General features: G+C 38.5%; 1 protein-coding gene across 3 annotated transcripts in view; it reads right to left on the bottom strand.

The window, feature by feature from the left end:
* LAMA4 (laminin subunit alpha 4) overlaps positions 1-21,731 on the bottom strand; it is a 102,413-nt gene that overhangs the window by 10,206 nt on the left and 70,476 nt on the right. For all 3 annotated transcript variants that reach the window (XR_005699880.2, XR_005699881.2, XM_040057859.2), the window contains exons 22-35: positions 19,577-19,710; positions 18,158-18,329; positions 16,031-16,162; positions 14,871-15,013; positions 11,479-11,614; positions 10,220-10,357; positions 8,569-8,702; positions 7,162-7,326; positions 6,318-6,471; positions 5,449-5,639; positions 3,729-3,918; positions 2,734-2,889; positions 1,739-1,898; positions 610-740 (exon numbers count right to left, since the gene is read on the bottom strand). Coding sequence is in view for 1 of the 3 variants with exons in the window: in XM_040057859.2 (XP_039913793.1) it covers positions 610-740; positions 1,739-1,898; positions 2,734-2,889; positions 3,729-3,918; positions 5,449-5,639; positions 6,318-6,471; positions 7,162-7,326; positions 8,569-8,702; positions 10,220-10,357; positions 11,479-11,614; positions 14,871-15,013; positions 16,031-16,162; positions 18,158-18,329; positions 19,577-19,710 (2,136 nt within the window). In the remaining 2 variants the exon portion in view is untranslated. The remainder of the gene's footprint in view (positions 1-609; positions 741-1,738; positions 1,899-2,733; positions 2,890-3,728; positions 3,919-5,448; positions 5,640-6,317; positions 6,472-7,161; positions 7,327-8,568; positions 8,703-10,219; positions 10,358-11,478; positions 11,615-14,870; positions 15,014-16,030; positions 16,163-18,157; positions 18,330-19,576; positions 19,711-21,731) is intronic.

Here is a 21,731-nt window from a genome sequence, read left to right as displayed (position 1 = left end):
TTGGGTTGCTCACTTAAGACTGAAATTTATTACTGTATGTGTGCAGTGCAGAGCATGAAGAGATCCAGATTTTATCAAGGAACACAGTAAAAAATATAGCAATTGCAACAACTATCTGGTGAGTTTATTTCAAACGTCTCTCCTTCATTTGAAATCCTGTAGAAACCAGGCCAACAGACAATCACAAGTTTTCCTTTCCCTCACTCTTTCCATCACACATATATCTGATAAAGAAAGAAGAGACTGAGTGTAACTCAGACTTATATTTAAGAAATAAGAAATAAAAAGTTGTTGATAGTTACCTTCCTTGTAACTATCATATATTTTTAATGTGTGGATGAAAAAGCAGTGCCAAAGAGTCAGTGCTTTCGCTTATTTTTAGCTGATAGCAAAATATTTATGGCTTGTATTAGTAAAGTGATCTGCTCTTGTTTCAGGTATTATTTTTAGTAATTTAAAATAATTATTTTCTTTGGCTAATCTAAGCTGTTATTATATTTAGGGGAGAAATAAGGATCAGTTAATGGCAAATTTGTAAGACAAAACCTGCATATAGCAAAGCCCAAGCAGGTGGAAAACAGTCAAGGCAGTGGAGGAGATTCTTTATACCTGTCCATTTCTCATGTGCATATTCAGGTACTCTCCATTCACGCTGTGACCATGCAGTAGGATTCCTGAGCTGCTTCGGGGACGTATTTCAAAAACAACTTCAAATTTCAGGCCTAAACTGAAGGATTCATCTGTGAAGTAAAAAGAATGACATTCTTTTTGTACTGAATTAATGATGAAATTGGACATTTATTCGAAGTAGGACAAACTCAGGGTGGATTTTATTTATCCTTAAAACTGTTGAAATGTGAGATAGCATGGTGTGCTGTCAATGACCCATTTCAACTTCTGTTTTGATTGTGTTTGCTTGGTGTACTAATAAAGGTTTATTTACTTTCCTCATTGTTAAAAAATGTATTTTGTTTAAAAATATTTCTTAGCAATGAAACAGACAGCAGGAAGTAAATGATCTATACTTTTGGCAGTTTCTTATAGTGTAATTTCCTAGACACTCAGCAGTCATTATTGAGTGAGTGGGAGTTCACTTCGGCTTTGATGATCTAATAGGAGAAACTCCCTTTTTCAAACTGGTGACAGGCCAGGGAGCAAATTAGAAACACTTGTCTGATTCTTCTTGGTGCTGCCAGTGAATAGGGTTATGCAGTTTCCTTTCTTGTTCAGATCATAGCCTATGTGACTGAAACACCCTCATAAAATTCTGCCTGGAACACAGCAGGCCTAAATGGTGGAAAACATGTGTTCTATCATGCTGTTTTGTATCAAGACATGCTGAAAGCCTTTCTGCAGGATTTTTTAATTGCATGTTGTTTTATTAATTAAAAAAAAATAAGGGATGACCATTCAATGGTGCACTTGGTCTTGGCCACATTTATTTCTCTGGTAAATTTTAGCATATTATGGCCTGTTCCCTTATTAAAATAATTCCCTTATTAAAATTATTCTTATTATTTAAAATACATATGTACAGATGTATGTACAGGTTTATGTAATGACTTGTAAGTTTCGTGGTGACATTGTGACCTGCTTACCACAATGGCGATCTGTTTCTGATAATCCTTACAGCTCACAGCCTGGGAAATTACCACACCCTTTAGTGAAAAGTGCCATTCTGAAGCACAGAGAATACTACAGTCCTATTTTGGGATACATTTGTTTAGGTGTATATTACCAAGGACGACATATCCTCCTTCTGATGAAAAGTATGTTCCTGCTTCTGATGGGCCTTCAAAACAGGGTGTTACACTAAATGTCTGCGAAGCTGAAGTAAGTGATCTTCCATTGAGCTGTAAGTTGCTGAGACAACCACTAAAGCTGTAGACAGAGTTAATCTGAGGGGTAAAAAAAGCCTTGATTAGTAAATAAACTACTTATGGAAGGAAATAGATTCTTCTGTCCTTATTTTTACTTGTCTATAATCTGTAAAGCTGTGATTGGTGCTTCAGTTTTGAACTAAAAAACTATTTCCAGAGAAGGGAAGCAGGAGAAATCATTCTCCTAGTCTTTCATGTCTTTTTGATGACTTCAGGGTAATTCCAGGTTGTGTTGTTTCTCGAGCAGTTGTTACAGAACAGTGAGAAACAAAGCACAACCAGGGCAAGGCAGTGTTATACATATACCTCATAGCCTCAAGGCGAGACAAGAGTCTACTTTTTTAGAGTACTTTATCAATCTTGTTAGGCACATAATGCTAAAGATTACCTTGAAAGAGACTGTTATGTTCACTTTTGGTTTAACACTCTTTTCCATATACCTCACCACTCAGCTGCAGAACAGAATCCTGACCTCTAGGTATCGTCTTAAAACAGAGGTACTAGGAGAACATCAAAATGTCTCCAAAACTCATTCTGTATCTCAGACCTCAGGGTGAAATTGATCTTACCTAATGTTACCTGTCTCATCTAAAAATCTAAAATCACAGGATTTTTCTGTTCCTCATGGACCATTATTTTCCTAGCTGCTGCTGCAAGGCTACGGAAGCCTAACCCAGCTACCCCCAGCCCAGCCCTGAGGAGGCTTTGCTCTACACACGAACTGAGCTGTCTGCTCCTCAGCAGGATGAGGGTCAAGACCTTAATAAGCTTTTGTCTGATCTTATCCTTCCAGTCAGCTTTTGTATTAACTTTACATAGAGGTTTGGGGTCTCTATGTAGAGGTCTGCTTTACCTGGATGTTTTTTACAGCTTTTCCAGGAGCTACACCTCCAATATAGAGGGGTTCAGTGACTTGCCAAGTATTCACGTTCCCATCAAAAGATTCTTCTAGTACTCGGAGACCATCAATTATCAAGCGACCAATATTTTTGCCCCTAATAAATATCACCTAGGAAGGGAAGAAAAAAAAATGTGGAAGATTACTTTCATCTGTTAAGGGATCACTGCTGTGCAGTGGAAGAAGTTGAGATATTTGAGAAGAAAAGTGTGTGAGTGATGCTCTACAAGTCTGTTTTGCTAACTGTCAGTATTCTTTGCTAGATAACCCCCTTTTTCACATTGATATGAAGGCTAGATAGTAAAACTGCCACCTTTCTTACATTTTGGTGTACAAGACAGAGGTAATTAATGTGTCTTAAGGTCTACTGAGATCTACCTATCCCTGTTAGCATTTTCACAGTCTTCATTAGTTTTATGGTGTGGATTCATCCAACCCGCTTTAAACACTGAAATGCCCAAGTCAGTAGTTTAATAACTACAGACTTCCTCTGTAGTTAATGAGGAAAGAGAGATACCTACAGAGGGAAATTCACCTTGACTCCTAAAATTGTCTTTTTATATTCATAGACTACTGAGGTAGCCTAAGACAGCTGTACTCCTTTCTGAGGCACTTCAAAGACATTTTCTGAACAAAATTATTCTAGTCCTTCCTTTCATAGCTCATTTAACTCTTAATTGCCTTACTGTTCTTCTTGTTTCCTTCATTTCTGTTCAGCTGTTAGTGTTGGGAATTGCTGAATTTTTATAACTGACTCATTTTCCCGTCCCTAGTTAATGACTTAATAAAATGCAGCATGGAAGATCTAAAAATATTGATGGAAGTTTCTTAACATATAGGTGTGTTTACGAATACATGAATGAAAACTCCCTGAGCTTTCACATGAGCAGTGTCTTTACTGCAGCCTTGACAGCATGTCTGTGTCATAATGATTGCTTTCTTTTACTTACATTGTGCCACAGACCATCGTTGTATTTCTCTTGGCTCTTAATCCTTATCTTCTGGTGACCGGCATTAAACATAAAAATGAGTCGGCCATGAGCAACGAAAAGGGCCATGAAGTTGGTTTCTTTTTGATCCGAAACGTAGAAAATCATTCCATGAGATGAATGGGTTTTCAGACTGATAGAGAACTGAGCTCTGGCACATAAAAACACAATAAAAGCAGATATGTTTGATTTAAATCAAACATCAGGCAGAGGAAGACTGAGATTTTCCTTTCATGCAAATAAATATCCATCTCCTTTATGGAAGTGGTGTTTCTAAGAAACATTCTGTGATGTTTCAGGTTTTTTGAGCAGAAGCCAAAGTTGGAGAAGAAGTTGCCTGGTGAGGATCTTGTTTTCAAAAATTAAAATCCCTGGAGTAAATAAGTTCAATGCAGACCACCAAAATCTGACACCACATTTCCTTTCATGTTAAACAGCAGTGTTGGGGGAATTTTCAAGTCTGCTGGCACAGAGGCCTGGTGTTTAATTTTATTCCAGACTTGATCAAAGCTTCCCCTTCCTTGTAGTTCCTTGTGAAGTCCAAGACAACATGGGAAGTTATACCATTGTTGGTTTGACATTGTCACTGTGAAAATTTCTTGAGTGATTGCCATTATTACTTACACTCTAAAACATGGTAAAGCTGTATTGGTGTAGGACAGTGCCAGAACTGATTCATCCTCCTTCTGATGTCAGATCTGACTAGTTTCCATTCTTCATATTGTCTCAAGGATCTGTACATTCCCAATGGCAGGTGCGTGTGTACATTCCACAGACACTCACTCCCTTGCCAATATCAGTTGTTTTAAAACTACACAAGTCATTGTTTTTTAAAAATGAGCATTACAATAATGAAGCTTTAATAACATTGGGCAAATAAATGCATGTTGTAGGAATGAAGGTGGGATAAAGATATTAGAATTTGGGTTTTCCTTCATGTGGGTACCATCAGAACTGCACTAAGTAAAATGCTATTGAATTAAAATGAACATAATGTTTTCTTAATTTTAATCGAGAAAAAACACTCTTTTTTTTCTGAGTTAGTTATCTGGTATGATTCCAGGAAGTGCTGTGTTATGGAATTTATAGTCTTTAATGGAAAGTATTAAACAAAAATCCTTGTTGGATTTTGAATATTGCATGACGTATTCTGTGGGAGCATGAATATTAAATGTCAACAATATCTGGACTCATTATTACTTAGACTTCCGTTTTGGCTTGAATTGGACAAGGTTTTATAGCTTTATGTCCTATTGCACTGTGTGCATTCGTAACTGTTAAACTACTGACGAGATCCACTTAGCATGTTACTGCTTCCTTTCTGCTTTAATGCCTTTATTTCTTGTGTAAAGAGACTGGTTACTGTGCATTGCTTGTATAGAACTAACATCCTCAAAACTTCACACAAATAGGCAAAGAGACACATTTTTTTAATATGCAATGCAGATGAAGATTCCACGAGAGGGATATAACTGGAAACACATTCTGTGTTTTGCTCTTACTCAAATGAAGCACCTTTTAATATAACTGAACAACATGCACTACACAAAATTTAGCCTGAGATATAAAGGAAAAAAGCCAAAGTAACAGCAGAGATGTGTCCCTGAGGAAAAAAAAAAAAAAAGAAATACATCTTTCTTCTCCCCTGCATGTTTCATTTTTATTTCTAAAGTCACTTTACCTTTGACTGAAATCCTTTGGTATGAGATCAAATTCTTGCCGGCTGTTTGCTGTTCCTCCAAATTGGTAGGCATGTTCAGTTGCCTTGGGATTCATGGGCAAATGGCACTGAGGCTCTCTTTGCAAATTCACTTGATACAGTTTCTTGAGGCCAGATGAAGGCTGTGAAATCTTGTCCTTATCTCTTCCCACCTTCATAGAAAAAGAACTATTAACTAGAGTTTTTAGCTAAGATTGGATATAATAAAATAACAATATCATTTATATATACCCTAGTAATATATTGTTTCCCTGCATAAATACTAGGGTTGTTTCTGAGTCAATTTTTCCTTAAGTAGGTCAACTATAAATGCTGATTTAGGACAGAATGAAGGATAAACAAAATACTTGTATAGCTAACATAATTACAAATAAATTTTTTTGCAGTTTTCATAATGAAATCTTTTTCTCTCTGCTTTTGGTGATATATTATAGGCATAAGAGGATATGCTTGGACTAAAAATTCTTCATGCTGGAGGAAGGTTTTTTTTCCCCATTTATATTAATGTGTGCTAACTGTACCCAGTAGAGAGCTATACAGGAGTAGATAAGAACAGAAGCAAGCTTTTTACCTTTAGAATGCAGAAGAAATCAAAAAAGCTTGTTTCTGAGGTACTGTTTTGAAGAAGCCAGGTATTTTATTTAGAATTCTAGCAAAAGAGTAAGTGTAGGGTAGAGAGTGCCAGGGTAACCATTTCCAGTGGTGGAATATATAAAGTGGTGGAACAGGATCCTGTTCACATATGTGACATTGTCTTTATGCATTTTAGATTCATAATTCAGAGAATTTTGGAAAACTCTAGAGTGGTGCTGGAGCAATTTGTAGCAAACCTTTTTATTACGGTTTCCTTTTGCTTTTGATGAGTTTTTTCCTTTCTTATGGAGAAGAGCAACTGGAGGAGATTCAACAGGGCATCCATACAAAGATGCCTGAACTTTCTCAGAGTACTTCTGGAAATCTTCCACTTCAACCTCTTGATCCAACCTGTGTTTAAAAGAGGACGTGACAAGAATAGCATTTTTTCCCCAAGTGTTAGAATTCTTTGCATTAAAATCTCAGAATTGTGCATTTATAGTTTAAATTGTATTTGAGTGGACTGTTTTTCATTCCCGGATCATGGATAAAAGTACAGATTGATCAGTCAATGTATGGGTAATGAGGACAGCCTATCTGCCTGTATGCCATGCTGGCATAAACAGAGAGGCCAATCTGCAGCATCAAATTTAACTTTAAAATCTATATAAGAACATTTCCCAGAGCAATTAAGATCAACACATTCTGACCATTTTTGCATGACTAAAGTCCTAACTTCCCCGGCTTCTATGAGATGCTTTAATATAATTTTGTTCCAAAGGCAGACCTGAAAGCTACATAATATAAATGTCAATTGCAGCTACGCACATTATTCATTGCAGCAGCAGCATTAGCAGGTGCAGGACTGAAATCTTATTTCATCAAGTTATTCCCACCTCAACAATATCTTAACCTAGCAGATCTGTGCCAACAGGTTCCATGGCAAGTAAGGTAAGAACCTTACTCACACAAGCTGTCTAGCCTCACAAAATGAGACAGGAATTTTTATTGTGACAATAAATCACTTCTCATGAGCTACTATTCAAGCTGTCAGGCAGGGCAGTGACTGCCTGTTAATGTGTTTGGGAGGATGTTACTCACCTAGTGAAGTAGGCGTTGCTTATGCAGCCAGTGAAGTTGGCTTGCTGTGTTCTGAGGGGAGAGCCACCAAAATAAAACTTCTTGATGTTGTCTGAGCTTTTCCCAGCTCTGTCCTTTGCTGGGTTCTTCTTGCTCTGTTTCTTGTCATCAACAGTCAGCTCGTACCTGCAAAGGCAAAGCATCCATTTTGCAGGCTAGCTTTGGAAACATCAGTGCCAGCGGTCAGACAGCACATTACATGCACCCAAAATGCGCCACTCAGTGCTACATCACTCCATGGTAGTGCTCAAAGGCATGAAAAGACCTTTTTGCTTTCAGCTGTGCAACAAGTAGCAGTGCATTGACAAAGTTGTGTACTGAGGCCCACGGATTTAATATTACCCTGCAGTTAATTGTGAACTCCAAAAGTGTACCATGAAGAAATATAAGCAAAGCGATTCCTGATGAAAGGATGGAGCCATCATTTGGGTAAAATAAGATCCAAGCATATGCTAATTGTTTATGCCCCTATCCCTTTTTCCTTCTCTTTCATCACAGTGCATTGATGTTTGAGCTTATACAATAGTTTTTACCCATTCTGATTTTGCAACCAATTAATTGTTGCAGAAGTCAGGAAGGATTCTCTGACTTTAATAAGAAACTGAGTATACTAAAGCATCAGACATCGATTTTTTTTTGCAAACTCAGGGAAACAGGACAATCCCCGAAGTTATTCCAAGGCACCTTTTCACACCTTCAGCTTTTCAAACTGTGATTCTTGGATGTCAGAAGTCATAGGTACAAACCTTTATTTCTGTTAGGAAAGTAAGAATGCTTGTATCTCATAGGCAAGATTCTTAAAGAAAGTTGCTCTGATTATGTGACCTTCTAAAAAAAATTTAAACATATAAATAATAGTAAAACATACCAAGAAACTAAGGCTTTCAAGTCTCTCAAGGAGCACAGAGAGAGATTTATTCCCTACTGCTGTATTTAGTCACATTTGTGGCTGCAAGTGCTAAAAATATTTTTAACATATTTCACTCTCTATATCCCAGACTAATGCTTTATGTGAAGATGCCTCATTTACTTTAGGGTAAGCTTGGAATTGTTTTAACAAATTAGAAGAATCAACCCTGTCAAAATAATATTTTTATGCTAGCCTTAAATATTATTAAACTGTTTTCTTGCCTGAGAACAAAAAAATACTAAGCTTTCAGAAAAACTATTATTTTCATTTTAATAAAAATTCCCATCATCTTCAGCTCAGGCCCAAGCTGGCCAGTTTTCAATCACATTTAAAAATCGATCGCTTAAAAAAAGCTCCACTCAAGTGTCACTTTAAAAGTGAGTTTTAAATGAAAATGAGCTTTACAAGAAATATTTGTGTTCTAGAGACAGGCAATAAAAGGTGTTGAACAGCTTTACCTTTCTGGGGTCACAGAAGTAATGATGAAATGGGTTTTTCCATCATTGTAATTTCGGTCCAGTGACTGAATTTTAGTTCCACTTGCATTTAAAACCACAGCACCTCTCTCCATAGAGATGGATAATACATCTGACTGAAATACAGACAAAAGCATCTTCATAAGCAAGTATTACACAGAAAAATTAACAGTTCTGTGATTTTCCCTGTTGTATTTATTTTTCTTCTGACTGATTTCCACATTTCTGCTTATTTTTCAAAAAGATATACTACAAGAAGCAAAACAAGAGATTGTATCATTAGAATTTATATTCTTGCCATTTTGAAAGTGTGAATTCTGGGAATTCTGCTGCTGATTATGTCTCATGTACCTGTCACATAAGCTCCTTCCGTGTAGCACAAATGTATGGTATTTACATTTCATTTGTGTTTCTGGAACCCTGGTACTATATTGAGCAGCTGTTATTGAGAGATTCCTGCTGTCATAAGACCAAGGTTTTCTTTTTTTTTCTTCCCTAATTCCCTCTTATCAATCCATTCAATCACTCAAAATGATCTCAGAGATAAGATGTGCTATCTGGGTCAGGCCCATGGAATCACTGTGCCACTGGCAGGAATACTCTCAGTTCCATCAGAGCGAGCACCGCCACTGTGCACTGTCACTCTGTCTCATTCTGCCAAGTGCTAAATAGCTGAACTTCTCTTCATTAAGTAGGGCACCTGGCACCTCCTAGGATTAGAGCTGTTGAGTTAAAAACCTGAAGTGGTGTGTGTGAGGCCTCATTTATGCAAACGATGTGGGGAACTGACACGGTTACTGATTTCAATTTAAGGTAATACTCCAGGCTGCAACACGTGAAAGTTTAGAAGTGGTTATCGGTGTCACGCAGCCTCCTCTGCTGCACTGCTGATGGTATTCTGCAAGCATAGCAGAACAGACATTTGGGGGTGGTTGCAAATGTTCTGTCATCTGAGCTCATGCTCACTGCAGATGTCCGTCTGAGCTTGCAGGATCTTGGGATCGCTTTGTCTCACACAACATTTTGTGAGTGCAAGTCCATATTTCCGCCCTTGTCACACTTCTGAGGGGGTATTTAGAGCGATAGCTGCAAGGAGCCATTCTCAAGTGCAGCTTTTCCCAGTCACACATGGAGGTCTGAGTGCCATCTGGGAATATAGGCAGCTTTCTGACTGATGTCTGTCAGCTCAGCAATGCTCAAAATGCCGTGCCACTAATTGAAACAAACTTTGCTTCTAGTTGATTGTCCGGATGGCCGGTTCTTAATATTGTTTGTACTCTGGTAGCACCTGCAGGTCCAAATAGGGACTGCAGTGCTGCTGAGCACAGCAAGATGCTCTGCGCATTTCTGCCCTAAGGACTTCAGCAAGCGCCAATGGATGCATATTATTTCTAGGCATATGATCCAGTTCTCTTCTCAACATCAAAACAGCGTCTAAGCATTATTGGTTTTCATCTGTAGATCAAATGCAGACTGTAAAAATGAGGTCACCGGTGAATGCTTCTATATTTCAGACTGCTTTCTCTATCATGAAACCACAAAGTGAGAAATTGTGTTATTCCCCTAGTGTTCTCCTGGGAAAAAAGGAAAAGGTAAAATAAAACAAACAGTAGGAAAAAAAATGGACACTTACTCCTTCAGAATAGTAAAACAACAGCCCACTGGGCTGCAATGTCCGGAAATTGAAGCCTCCTTCGAACTCAGTAAAGAGGGACGCTTTTTGGCTTGATGCAATGAAACTCTCCCCATTGAAATATGCATTGCGGGACATCTGTATTTTAAATAAAACAAAATTATAAGTACAGCTCAGAAAATATTCCAATAATACAAAGAATGAGGCTATTTTTTTTTTTTTAACAGTTGTAGCCTGTTCAGTTCTAAAAAAAAATTTTTCCTGCATATCTTAGCCTAATTTATATAGGCTTTCCCTCACATAATGGGAAAATCTTGAGAAAGTGTAGCAATTTTAGACTAAGTCAAATTATTCCCAGCTTCCTGGGATCTTGGCCCCATCCTAAGTCTGCTGATGTTAAAGAGCATGAAAAGCAGAAGCAGAGGGGCTCATGCCCCTTTCTGAGCTGTGTGGCACTGAGTCACAGTTCCAACAAATGATATATTACTTTGTGTGCTGTGCTGGGCGCTGGGGTAGGGTGGAGGATGCTGGTCACGGTGGTCTATAACCCTCTGAGTCTCATGAGCAAAACTAGCCCCAAGGTAGGATAAATTGCAGACAGCTTCCATGTTGACAAAGGGTGAGGTTGTGTGATGAGTTCTACAAGCGAACCGTCCTCTTCACACGTTTGCAGTGTGGCTTTTGACAGACATGGCCACAAGATGAAGACCCCCAAAACAGCCTTGCATTGTAATGGGCAAATGATAAATGATAGAAGGGACCAGAAGCTAAATGACAATTTTCTCAGAGCTACTGCTGGTAGCAGTTGGTGTGCGTGTCACAGAGAAAGAGCTGATCTGGCTTAGAGGGAGATTCATTTGAAGGGTGAATGTTTTGCTGTCTTTTCCATTTCACACATCTGTATGAGGATGCATGTTAGGGCGATTCCCCTTGTATCTTTAAAATAAATGAATTACATTGGAATATTTTCATTAAGAATGCAGTATATAATTTATTTCAGATTGAACTTTCACCCTGCAATTTCACATATGAGAAGAATTTTAAGTGAAATGCCTTGTGCTATAGTTCAGAGTGAAAATTGGGTATTATGTCAGCAGACTTAACAGACACACACAAACCCCCCACCTCTGGCAGTCAATGAGTGCAAGGTGATTCCCTTGGTGGAAGATTGTCTTTCCATTGTTTGGAGTAAAACTCAAGCTCCCGGCTGTATCCATTGTTAAGATTTGCAATTATGCCACAAATGGTGTCATGCTTACCAGTGAATCCTCTGGGCACCCATAGCTGATTCCCAGGGTTCCTGGTTCTTCCAACAAGTTGAAATCCTTCTTTTGGAACTGGAAACCCTTCATGCAGCCTTTAAATCCGACAATTCCTGCCAGATGTGAACTAATGCTGTTGGAAAACGATGCCAAACAAGCTGCAGTTAGATAGCCCTTGCCTTTCTGAAAAGGATTTTGTTGCCAAGATGTCCTAAAAGGCCTGGAAGTACTTCAGTAATTTGCCTCACTAGTGCCCAATTCTTGGATCTTTATGTAAAACAACTAATGAGCCACATTCTATGTTTGGAAAAGTATAGATGCACCAGTTGTGGAAAATATTATGCATTTATAACTACTTAGAGTGAAAATAAATGGATTTTTATTTCAATTTTTTTTTAGCTTTGAAGAGAAGTTCTAATTTAGGTTTCCTGTCTTGCTTTTAATAGCGAGCTCCATTATTGCCTTTGCAAGCAAAATGGTCTCTGTTTCTTAAGGAAAATACTAACAGAGGTCAGGGAATTAAGAGTAAATTCTACTTGCTGCTGTGTGGGTTTACATAATTTTAAATGAGAGCACTGGGTGTGCTTCCAGGAACCTTTTTATGTCAGATTTGAGGTAGACAGCACAGCACTGTATCCCAACTCGTACTATTACTCTCAGTTTTTTGACTCCACACCTTATCACAACATTACAGCACAGGGTGAATATAATTGGATTTATCTTCACAATTGGCAAAGTGCATTAAGATGTAATTTGCATAAAATCCCAGTGTGTCTGTGACAGGGGCAAGGAAATTACACGGAAGCTTCTGCATACCCATCCAGGAGATAACTAGGAACAAATACGCTGAAGGAGTGGATGTGAAATCCAGAGTTTTGACCTGGAAAGAGTCTTTGTCCTTTAAGCAAGATGTACCTTAGCAGCGGGACTCTCATCACCTCACATGACAGGATACTGTTGACATCTGCTACCTGCACTTGTCTGTGAGTTATCTCATTGTAAGGCAGATATTGGGAACACGGCAGAAGAATCAAGATCTGGAAATGCCCATTTTTTTCGTATTGGCAAAACCAGACCATCAGGTGAAGTAGTGCAGATGTACATGTGCAGGTCTGAAATATGGGAGAGGAGTGCTGTAGGGGCTTAATTTGCTCCTCAGTGAAATCAGCAAGAAGGCAAAGTCAACAGGAAGGCTCCTGTCATCCTTTCTGGTATTTGGACCAAAGTGTGGGGTATCAGTTGACCACTATAATCTTTACTCTGATTGACTATGAGGCTGGCTGGATGTGACAAATATGCTTTTCTGTTAAATGCCGCAACATTTTCTAGAAACTGGATGTAGAGGAAAGGCTTTTACTTAAAAAAAGGCTTCTGAGTTAATTTCTTAACTCAGTTAAGCATTAAGTTCCCAGTGCTCCTACCTACCTTTAGCTTTCTGCTTTATGCAGTGACTGAGGTAGGAGTAAAACAATGTATAGTGGTACTTCCAGATTCATTTATTTGGAGAAAAAAGGCAATTGACAGAGAAAAGTGCATTTGAAGTGAGTGAAAATCATGCTGCTTTAGAAGAATATTATATTACTCTAAGACTAGAGCTAGTCTCCCTGTGCTGCTGCTGCCCTGCAAAGTCAATTAAATGTGTCTGTCTGCAAAGAGGAAGTATAAATAGTAGCAGATAATAGTAGCAGTAGAGAGAGAGTAGTACCTTGTCAGTAGGATACTAACTTATGCTTATGGTAAAAATAGAATGATGCCACCACATATGGCCCATACTTCTTGCTGTCTACTCTTGTCAAGAGAATGAAAGCTGAGTACAATATCAGAGACAAAGTTACAGCTCTGCTTAAATAATTACTGCATCGATTTTTTAACATTATAATTGATAATATTCTTACAATACCTATAGTCTTTTTTTCTGATACAGGTTGTTACTTGAGATTTTTTTTTTTTTCCTGCTTTGACAGTATCTTCCAGGTGTATGTCAGAATAACCACAATCTGCTTGGAAAACTGCAGGCATAATTCATTTGATTCATCTTTTATAATATATTTGTGAACAAGTCTCATCTGCCATTCAGGTGTTCAACTGCCTAGATTTCTAGGTCCTTCTGGGCTTTCTCAGTGTTCTTTAGGCTTGATTAACAAAAGTATTTTTCGCCATCCCTCTGTACTTTCTTTCTAGATCATGAATGTATTTAATACGAACCCTGAGAGAGATCCTTTGAGCATGTGCTGTAGACTTTTTATACTGTGAGAATTGAAAAGTTACTACTATGTCCTATTTTCTCTTACCCAGCTGCTGTCTAATCCACTGCAGCCTTTTCTGTCTCCACTCTACTGGCCCTCTTAATAGCCCCTTATGAAAGACCTTTGTAAAGAACTGTTTGAAAGGACAGATAAGTTATACTCCGTTTCTCCCTTGCCCACCACTTTGCTTGCATGTTCAGCATATTCAAATAATTATATGGGATTGGAAAGCATACTTTTTCTTTACATAAAGTTTGCCACTATCTTAGAAGCTTAAAGATTAAGTATTTTGTATCTCAGATGTTGTTTTTCAAGTCAAGAGTTTCTTCTAACAACAAAATAAAGAATAAAATTTCACAAGATTTACCACTAAGTCCTAGAAACTGTTGCACAACATTTGCACTTTTTTTTTTTTTTTTTTTTCCCCTCCTACCGTGGTGGGTATTCTGTTAGCAGTTGTGACACTTGAAACAGCAGCAGCTGGAGCCCCTCTGAGAATTCTGGCCTTGCTGCCTGACCTTGGGAATGAACACTGCCTAGCAGAAGAGCATACTCTTCTTCAAGTAGCCAGTCTGCTCTCTGAGCATTACCTTGGGGTCTGGCAGATTCCTACGGCAGGAAATGGGAGTTACGCAGTCTACTGCAATTAAACTGCGTTTCTGTGGAATGGTATATGGGAAAATGAGACCTTTTCCTCCCTCGCCTACACAGGGCCAGGCGACTTAGATCCAAAGAGAACCTGAGACAAATCAGAACTGAAATGCTTAGTGGGAAAAAGATCATCTTTAGATTTGAAAATGCGATTGGTAGAGGGTCTGGGTCACTTTTTGCAGAGCAAGGAGCAATAGAAATTTTATATATTAACACATTCTTTGAAAAATACCTTTTTGTTTTAAGAACACAACTGTTTCTGTTACCCTTACTAAACTGGGATGGTTTTAGTGTAATTTGACTGGATCACACCAAGTCTTTAGTATTTACAAGCTCTGAGAGACACCTAGAAGAGCATCTGAAGGGTTATTTTATATAAGGTTGATGACAAAGAAATTGTTTTACTGTAACCCCTTAAGAACAGGCCATACATCTTAACTTGCATACAATGATTAATTGAAAATACTGATTGAATCCCATTTGTAAACCAACCTGGAGTGCAAGATCTCAGCAGGTGCCCCTCCAATGTAAATATCAGTGAATGGCATTGCTGTTCTTTCATTGTCCACACTTTTTATATGTCTTCTGTCTACTACCAAGATCATCTTCTTGGAATTATGATATATAATAGAAACCTGAAAAGAAAACCATGGGCTTAAAAATGTCATCTTTTGAAAGCCGATATGGTGATCTTGCAAAATCTATTGCATATACCTTTATACCTTTTGTTTGAAAAGTTCCTCCCATTTAACAGAGAATTTGTTTGTGAATTGGGAGAGGCTGACAATGGTTACTAGTAGGAAGTTTGTTTTGATGTCACTGTTTTTCTGATGACTGAATCCTCAGGATATTTGAGTTAAGAATAAAGAAAATGAAAGTACTCATATCAAATTCTGCACCGTGGCAAACAGATAAGCTCTGTAAACTTCAAAATGCTTTCCTAATTTATCCAAATGTTAGGGAATAAGTCAAAGCATAAAAAGTTTAATTGTTCTCTGCTTAAACATGAACAGATCTATAGCTGTAGTTTTGGTCACGAATCAGACTTTGAATTGACATCAAGTAGAAGGCAGGAGAAGCAATTCACTATGGGGGGGATCTATTACTATCATAGTTACCTTGGCTTACAGCGAATTCCCTGAGACTAAATACAAGTAGATATTTTACATCTGCCAATGTCCCTAAAATACTGTGCTTATATAAAAGGTTCCTATCAAATCAACTCTCTTTTCAAATTAAATGGGAAATGCCATAATTCTTGTAATGCAATGCATGACAACTAAGGTGGTCAAGTTAACATAATGACATGGTTTTACTTGAGGAAAATTCTCTATTTGATATAGAGAATTGTCCTTGATATAATTTCATATGGAATTAATAAAACTTTCTCCCATGTGAATGGTCCTGTCCTTGGCTAGTAATACACACAATCTGTCTACAGGCACTGATTTATGAGGAGGCAGGGACAGCCTTCCCTTTCCTCTGCTTGGTCCTGATGGGACGTGCATGCACTCTACTCTTCCGCCTGTTCTACCATATCACCACCTACACCCTCATCCTTTTGTGCCTTTCGTGGGTGTTGGAGCCATTATTTCTGCTCAGAGTTTCTGGGATAGTTGGTCAAATGGCTGTGATAGCAACCACATATGTACCTCATGGAACTTAGCATCGTTAATCCTAGCCTTCTTCATGGAGTCCTCGAGAAGCACGGGGCCGCTGCTGAAACCAAAGTCATAGCGGAGGTACAAGAAGCCATTGTGCATCTCTAGGCTGAAGAACATGCTCTGTGTAAAACAAACCAGCAGTCAGAAAAAGACTATGTGGCAGTAATTTAAAAAAATTAATAGCATTATGATACTGACATTGGGAAAAGCATGCTGGGAAATAAATTTTTACTTGCAAAATTGTAAGACAGTTTCTACATTTTTGTAGTATATTTGTATATATGCACATGCACACAATTGTTTTGTATGTGGTACTTTTTGGAAGACTTGGTGAACTATTTCCTTATAGAAATAGTATTTGGAAACACAGCTATGTCACTATTCTTTACCATCAAGGTATTCCTGCTGCAAACACTTCTATTCATGGTTAAAATAATACCACATGTCCTAAATGAAAGATATTATACTGGTAAAAGCAATGTTTTGCTAAAATGTGTGTATCTGCATTAGCAGCTTCTATCACAACGTCTGTAATCACTCAGGATTTTGTCATTTCACAGCCCTGATCAGCACTGATGTATTTACTGAAAGGTGAGCAATACCTAGAGTGCACTTACTACGTACTTGGTTTCTAGAATTCCTGACTGTTCCTAGTTTATGATTCAGTTTTTGTTCCATGGCTGGGTGACCTAAACTTCATAAAGAGGAGATGTACTTTAGAAAATCTTTAGGGAGTGTTTGAAATGAAGATCTGCACCCTAGAATTAGCCTTGTTCCAAAACTGAACATAAAGAATCAGAAAGAGCAGTTTACAGCAATTGTGCATCTGGGTTAATGATTTCAATGCTAATGTTTTTTTTTTTTTTCTCTCCCAATGTTCATGCCTAATGGAAACATGGGAACAATTATTCTCAAAACACTACTGCAGGCCAAGAACTGCTCATTTGACATAAATGAGCCCACCTTCAGAAGTCACTACTTAAAGTAGTAAGAGTAGGTTTTAATCAAGCACTTCTAAATGAAATTGCAGCTTGCGTTTGTTCTGAACAACTTAAACTTGTAAATGAAACAAGGATACATTCAAAATATTTATGAGCTGTCTTTGCAGAGTTGAATAATGGACCAGCTGACACAGACTTTCTAAAAGTGCTTCTGAGCAGGCATGGTCTCCACAGCTGATATCCAATTTGATTGCATTTTCCACTGGCAAACACAAAGTGCACATGTCTCCAAGAAACCTCTAGATGCTCTTGCTTGGAAGAAAAAGAAGTGCTCTGCAGTAAAGGCTCTTAAACTTTTAACAGCAGTTGCTTAGTCAAAACCTCCTAAGAATGAGGGTTAGTGGTAACATGCTATGCTGCAGAGCAAACTGCTTCCCACGACCCTCCTCTGGAAGTCACTCTAGAGGCAAACGCTAGAGAGTAGCTCTTCTAATAAGAGTGGAATTTTTTTCTTCTAAATGCTTAAAGCAGTGTTCCATGTAGGTGTCTACACAAGTGTCTGTCTGTGGACTGCATCTGCATAGAAAAATGTTTTCTGTGGCTTTTCTAGGTTGTAATCTTCAGAGGATATTTTCATGTGTTCAAACTCTTATAGAGATTGCATCACTCTCACACTTCAGAAAATCTCCTGACATTTGGATCAAGCCTTTTATTTAGACTGCTTTCTATTTTCAGTAACTTAAATATTTAGCTCTAGTACACCCTGAGGCACAGTTATAAAGTGGCAGCTACCACAAAGTGGCTGCTTTTTGGGATTTACATCACAAAAATTTCCCGTAGCTTTGTTTGAGAAATCACATTTAAATAAAGGTACAACACCTGGGCTTAACTGGAGTCCCTCTTGAAGCATTATCACAAGGATATGACCAGTTTGAAGTCCTGACTTATCTCTGGATAAAAGCAGAGTCCAACTCAGGACCTCAGCTTCCTGAGGCCTTTGCAGAGCAAGCTCCAGTTCCCTCCTAATGTATACATGCACCAGACAAACAGAAAGTATTTCTTCTTCCCAGAAGTTATGTTAGGACATAAACATTTTGGATTTCCCAAGATACTCAAGATATTCCCTGCTGGGGAACTTGTGGTGCTAAGGGTACAAGCAGGACTTGGTACTCACCCCATTAATCATCAGCAGGATCAATCCATTGTCTGTAGGTGTTCGAACTTCGATGTCAAATCGAGTCACCTGGCTGAATTTTCCCCTTCTCTCAATGTTTCTGGCCAAGGCATAGCCAGAGCCATCAAAGAAATAGCTCACAGCCCGGCTCTGAGTGAAAGCCAACTTATCTCTATGGAAAAACAAGCAGAGAAGGATTAGTTGGCATGTACTCATTTTAATTTAGGGGAACTTAAATGCCTTTTCATACTTTATTGAAATAATTGTTCTGAACTTCTGCTTCTGCCTGGCAATGGTGAGACTGATGACTTCCCTTCAATTTTTTTTTCTGGTAATTTTTTTTCCTGAGAAGTAATGTGTACCTTTGAAGGTGCATCTCACCCCTTCCTCATTACATCATGTTTTTATCCTGTGCTATATGTAGAGGACAGGAAAATTCTTTATTTATCCTTGTAAAGTGATAGCCCCACAGCAGTTCCTCATTATAAGGATACACAGATATTTCTATTAAGAGCTTTCCCAGTTTGTGCAGAAATCCATTTGAATTCTCCAAGAACTTTAGCTGAGCCTGGACTCTGATATGCTCCATTCTGGAGAGCAGCAGCTTGTGCTTCCTGTGGGAATGGTGAGGGAAGCTCATTTTCTCTGTCCCAACAGTTCCTGCATTTCTTCCCAGTGCATGCTGCAAATTACTCTCCTTTTCTTTCCAGAGAGAGGTTCCACTGTTGCTGCCTGTTATGTGAACAAAATACCTGCTGTGTCTGTGCTAAATGAATGCTGCAGTTGATGTTCACTTCTACTTTAGGAGCTGCCTTTCCCAGTTTGCCAGTGGCTTATCGAAGAAATATCTGTTGTGGCTTTAAGTGTATGGCAGGAAGAAAGTTCTGTATAAGCTTTTCTGGCTGGGGGTGGGACTACACTCAAGGTAATCAGGCCCACCAGACCTGACTGGCTATGGCTGTATCCCTTGGAGCAACGTGGTTTGAATCAGGAGCAGTTCTGTCCTAGACGAGTGGTGGGGTAAAGGAGGGAGCCTGGAACAAGCCCCAGCTAATGTGGCAGTTTCCTTTAGGAAGGCGTGAACAAGGTTGTGAGATAGCTAGCGGAGACAGTAGAAAAAGCATGGAATATCTCTGCTAAAAGGAACTCACGAGGAGTCCAACTTCCATCCATCCATACATGCATGTATTTATAAATGTTTACACACACACACACACACACACACACACACACACACACACACATGTATATGTATAAAATTAAACTTGTCGATGCAATTAGGAGCTAAAGAGAGACCAAGTTCTTTCTGGGGCAACTCAATACCACCTTCACTTTTTAAACCTGAAGCAGGAATGCGCCCTCAGGGCGGGCGCTTGAAGCGAACGGGAGCGTCAGGAGGAGGCCGGGACTGTCCCCTACCTGGCACAAGGTGGCGATGTGGTGGTGTCGATGTTATAGACGTGCCTGAAATTGTACAGGCTGATCACATCGTCGTTCAGGGTAGCCAGCTCCAGGCAGCCGATGAAGCCAGGTAGGTTTAGGCTCGGAGGGAGCTGTGCAGACGACAAGGAGGAGTTAAAAGGAGAAAGATGACGCTGTTTAGCCGGGTGCTGTGAGAGCGTTTGTGCCTGGGATCAGTTTTGTCCCTACGCAAATCGTATTTTCAAATGAAAAGGTGGATACTGCTGTGAATGGTCTTCACAGTCCTTACCATGATGCGGCCTTTGGGATATAAATAAAAAGGGAGCACATAAATGGTCTCACAGTGAGAGAATTAGGCCAGGTAAAGTGACTGTAAACTAAAACTTCTTTTGTAGTTTCGATGAGAGCATGCTTGGAAACAGAAAAAAAAAAAGGCTAAGATTTTACTAATAACAGAGCTTACTCAATGTATTTGAATAACTTAGTAGATATTTCATATCTAATGCATAGATATCCTTCACAGCCAAAAAAATAACTCCATACCATAATTAAAGAGAGAGGAATGAGAGAGCTCTTTAAACCCAGGAGACTGGGATTCAAAATCTATGCCAGTGGGTAATCCTCAGTAGGTATTATTTTGAACAGCTAGCAGAATGTAGAAACTTCTTTTAACAAAGGTCACTGCAAATGGAATTTAAGCAGCCACACTGGTGAGGGGAAAAATACAAAAGAATAAAGCTAGCAGACCTAGGCCATTCTTTTTATATTAAAATATTTTGCCTTGTGGAACAGGTGTGATAATAATGTACTTCAGAGTTTGATCACTGTGAATAGCTTTTCTTCATCTTCTCATTATTTCAATTTTCTTATGATACAATAGTAATGGTAACACAGCAATACAGAATATATGTAGCTGTAAAAGAAAATTACATTCTTATCTGCAGCAGAGTTATATTTGGTAAATGATAATGTTTTCTTTTTTCCCTTTGTTTCCTCTATTCCTTGAAATTATGTTAAGCATGGGAGTTCTAGTGGTTAAGTGGTGCACTTCATATTTGCAAAGTATGTAACAGGGAAGCAAAAAGCTTTTAACAAATCAGAATCTATGTTAATAAATAAAAATGTGAGGTGTCATTTTCTAAGGGGAAAGGAACCCATATGCCTACCAAATAATACCATGAATCCTTTTCTTCCTATTTTCCTTTCCACTTTCCTTCACTCTCCTCTTTTATTTTTCTTCTGCTCTGCTCTGGAACAGACCTGGGGAGTTCATTTGCTGGATGACTTTTTGTATGTGTATGTGTGTATGAAACTGTCATTCAGTTCTCAGTCCTATTCCCAGGCAGTTTGCTCCCAGGGCTCAGTAATTCAAAATTCCTGCCATGGCATATGTCTAGTAGTCATAACAATGCTCAGGAATGCATAAGTGTATTGAGTTACTCTTTCTTTGGTTTTATATTTTTAGGAGAGCTGCTTGTGCATCAGCATTTGGATCTTTTTAGCACCGACTACAGTTAACTTAAAGAATTTAGGAGTCTTTCTAGGTGTGTTTTTATTCAGCCATGCAATTTTCACAGCCAGGATCACTGACAGCAATTTTTAAATCCCAAAAGAGGAACTGGTATGCTCAGAGAAGCAGGTAAGTTAGGTGCTAATTCATGCTATTAGGAACTTGACTGAAGCTGTTGTCTCACACAAGTCTTCAGACATATTTTGCACAGGCAACTTTTCATGCTGTTATAAGTCTGGATTTAAACCAGTGATAATTTAAATTCAAACCAATGACTATATTGTTAGTTTCCCACAACATCCTAATATTAACAATACATCATTTTTCATTTTTGTGACAGTTGTAAACAAGAAATTCTGAGTACAAAGAACTCATCATCATTGAAAAATACTGGTAGCCTGTAAGTTAAGTTGGGCTAATAGGCCTTTGTTTATGCATGCTATTTAACAGCTATGCAGCCTTCCTTTTAGTACTTTTCAGGAAACCAGAAGAGCAGCTCACAGAAACCTGATCATCTTACTTGTATGACAAAATATACTAGGGAAAACTTCTTTGCAATGCCTAAAAGATAGAGTCCCAAGATGATAAATGACTAAATAAGGACTTTATCTCCCATTTCTGTGTTTTAAATGAAAGTCCAGC

The sequence above is a fragment of the Hirundo rustica genome, chromosome 3 (assembly GCF_015227805.2).
Source record: "Hirundo rustica isolate bHirRus1 chromosome 3, bHirRus1.pri.v3, whole genome shotgun sequence".
NCBI classification, from domain to species: domain Eukaryota; kingdom Metazoa; phylum Chordata; class Aves; order Passeriformes; family Hirundinidae; genus Hirundo; species Hirundo rustica.
Note: the sequence above shows the minus strand (reverse complement) of the source record. Positions and strands in the feature narration are given on the sequence as shown.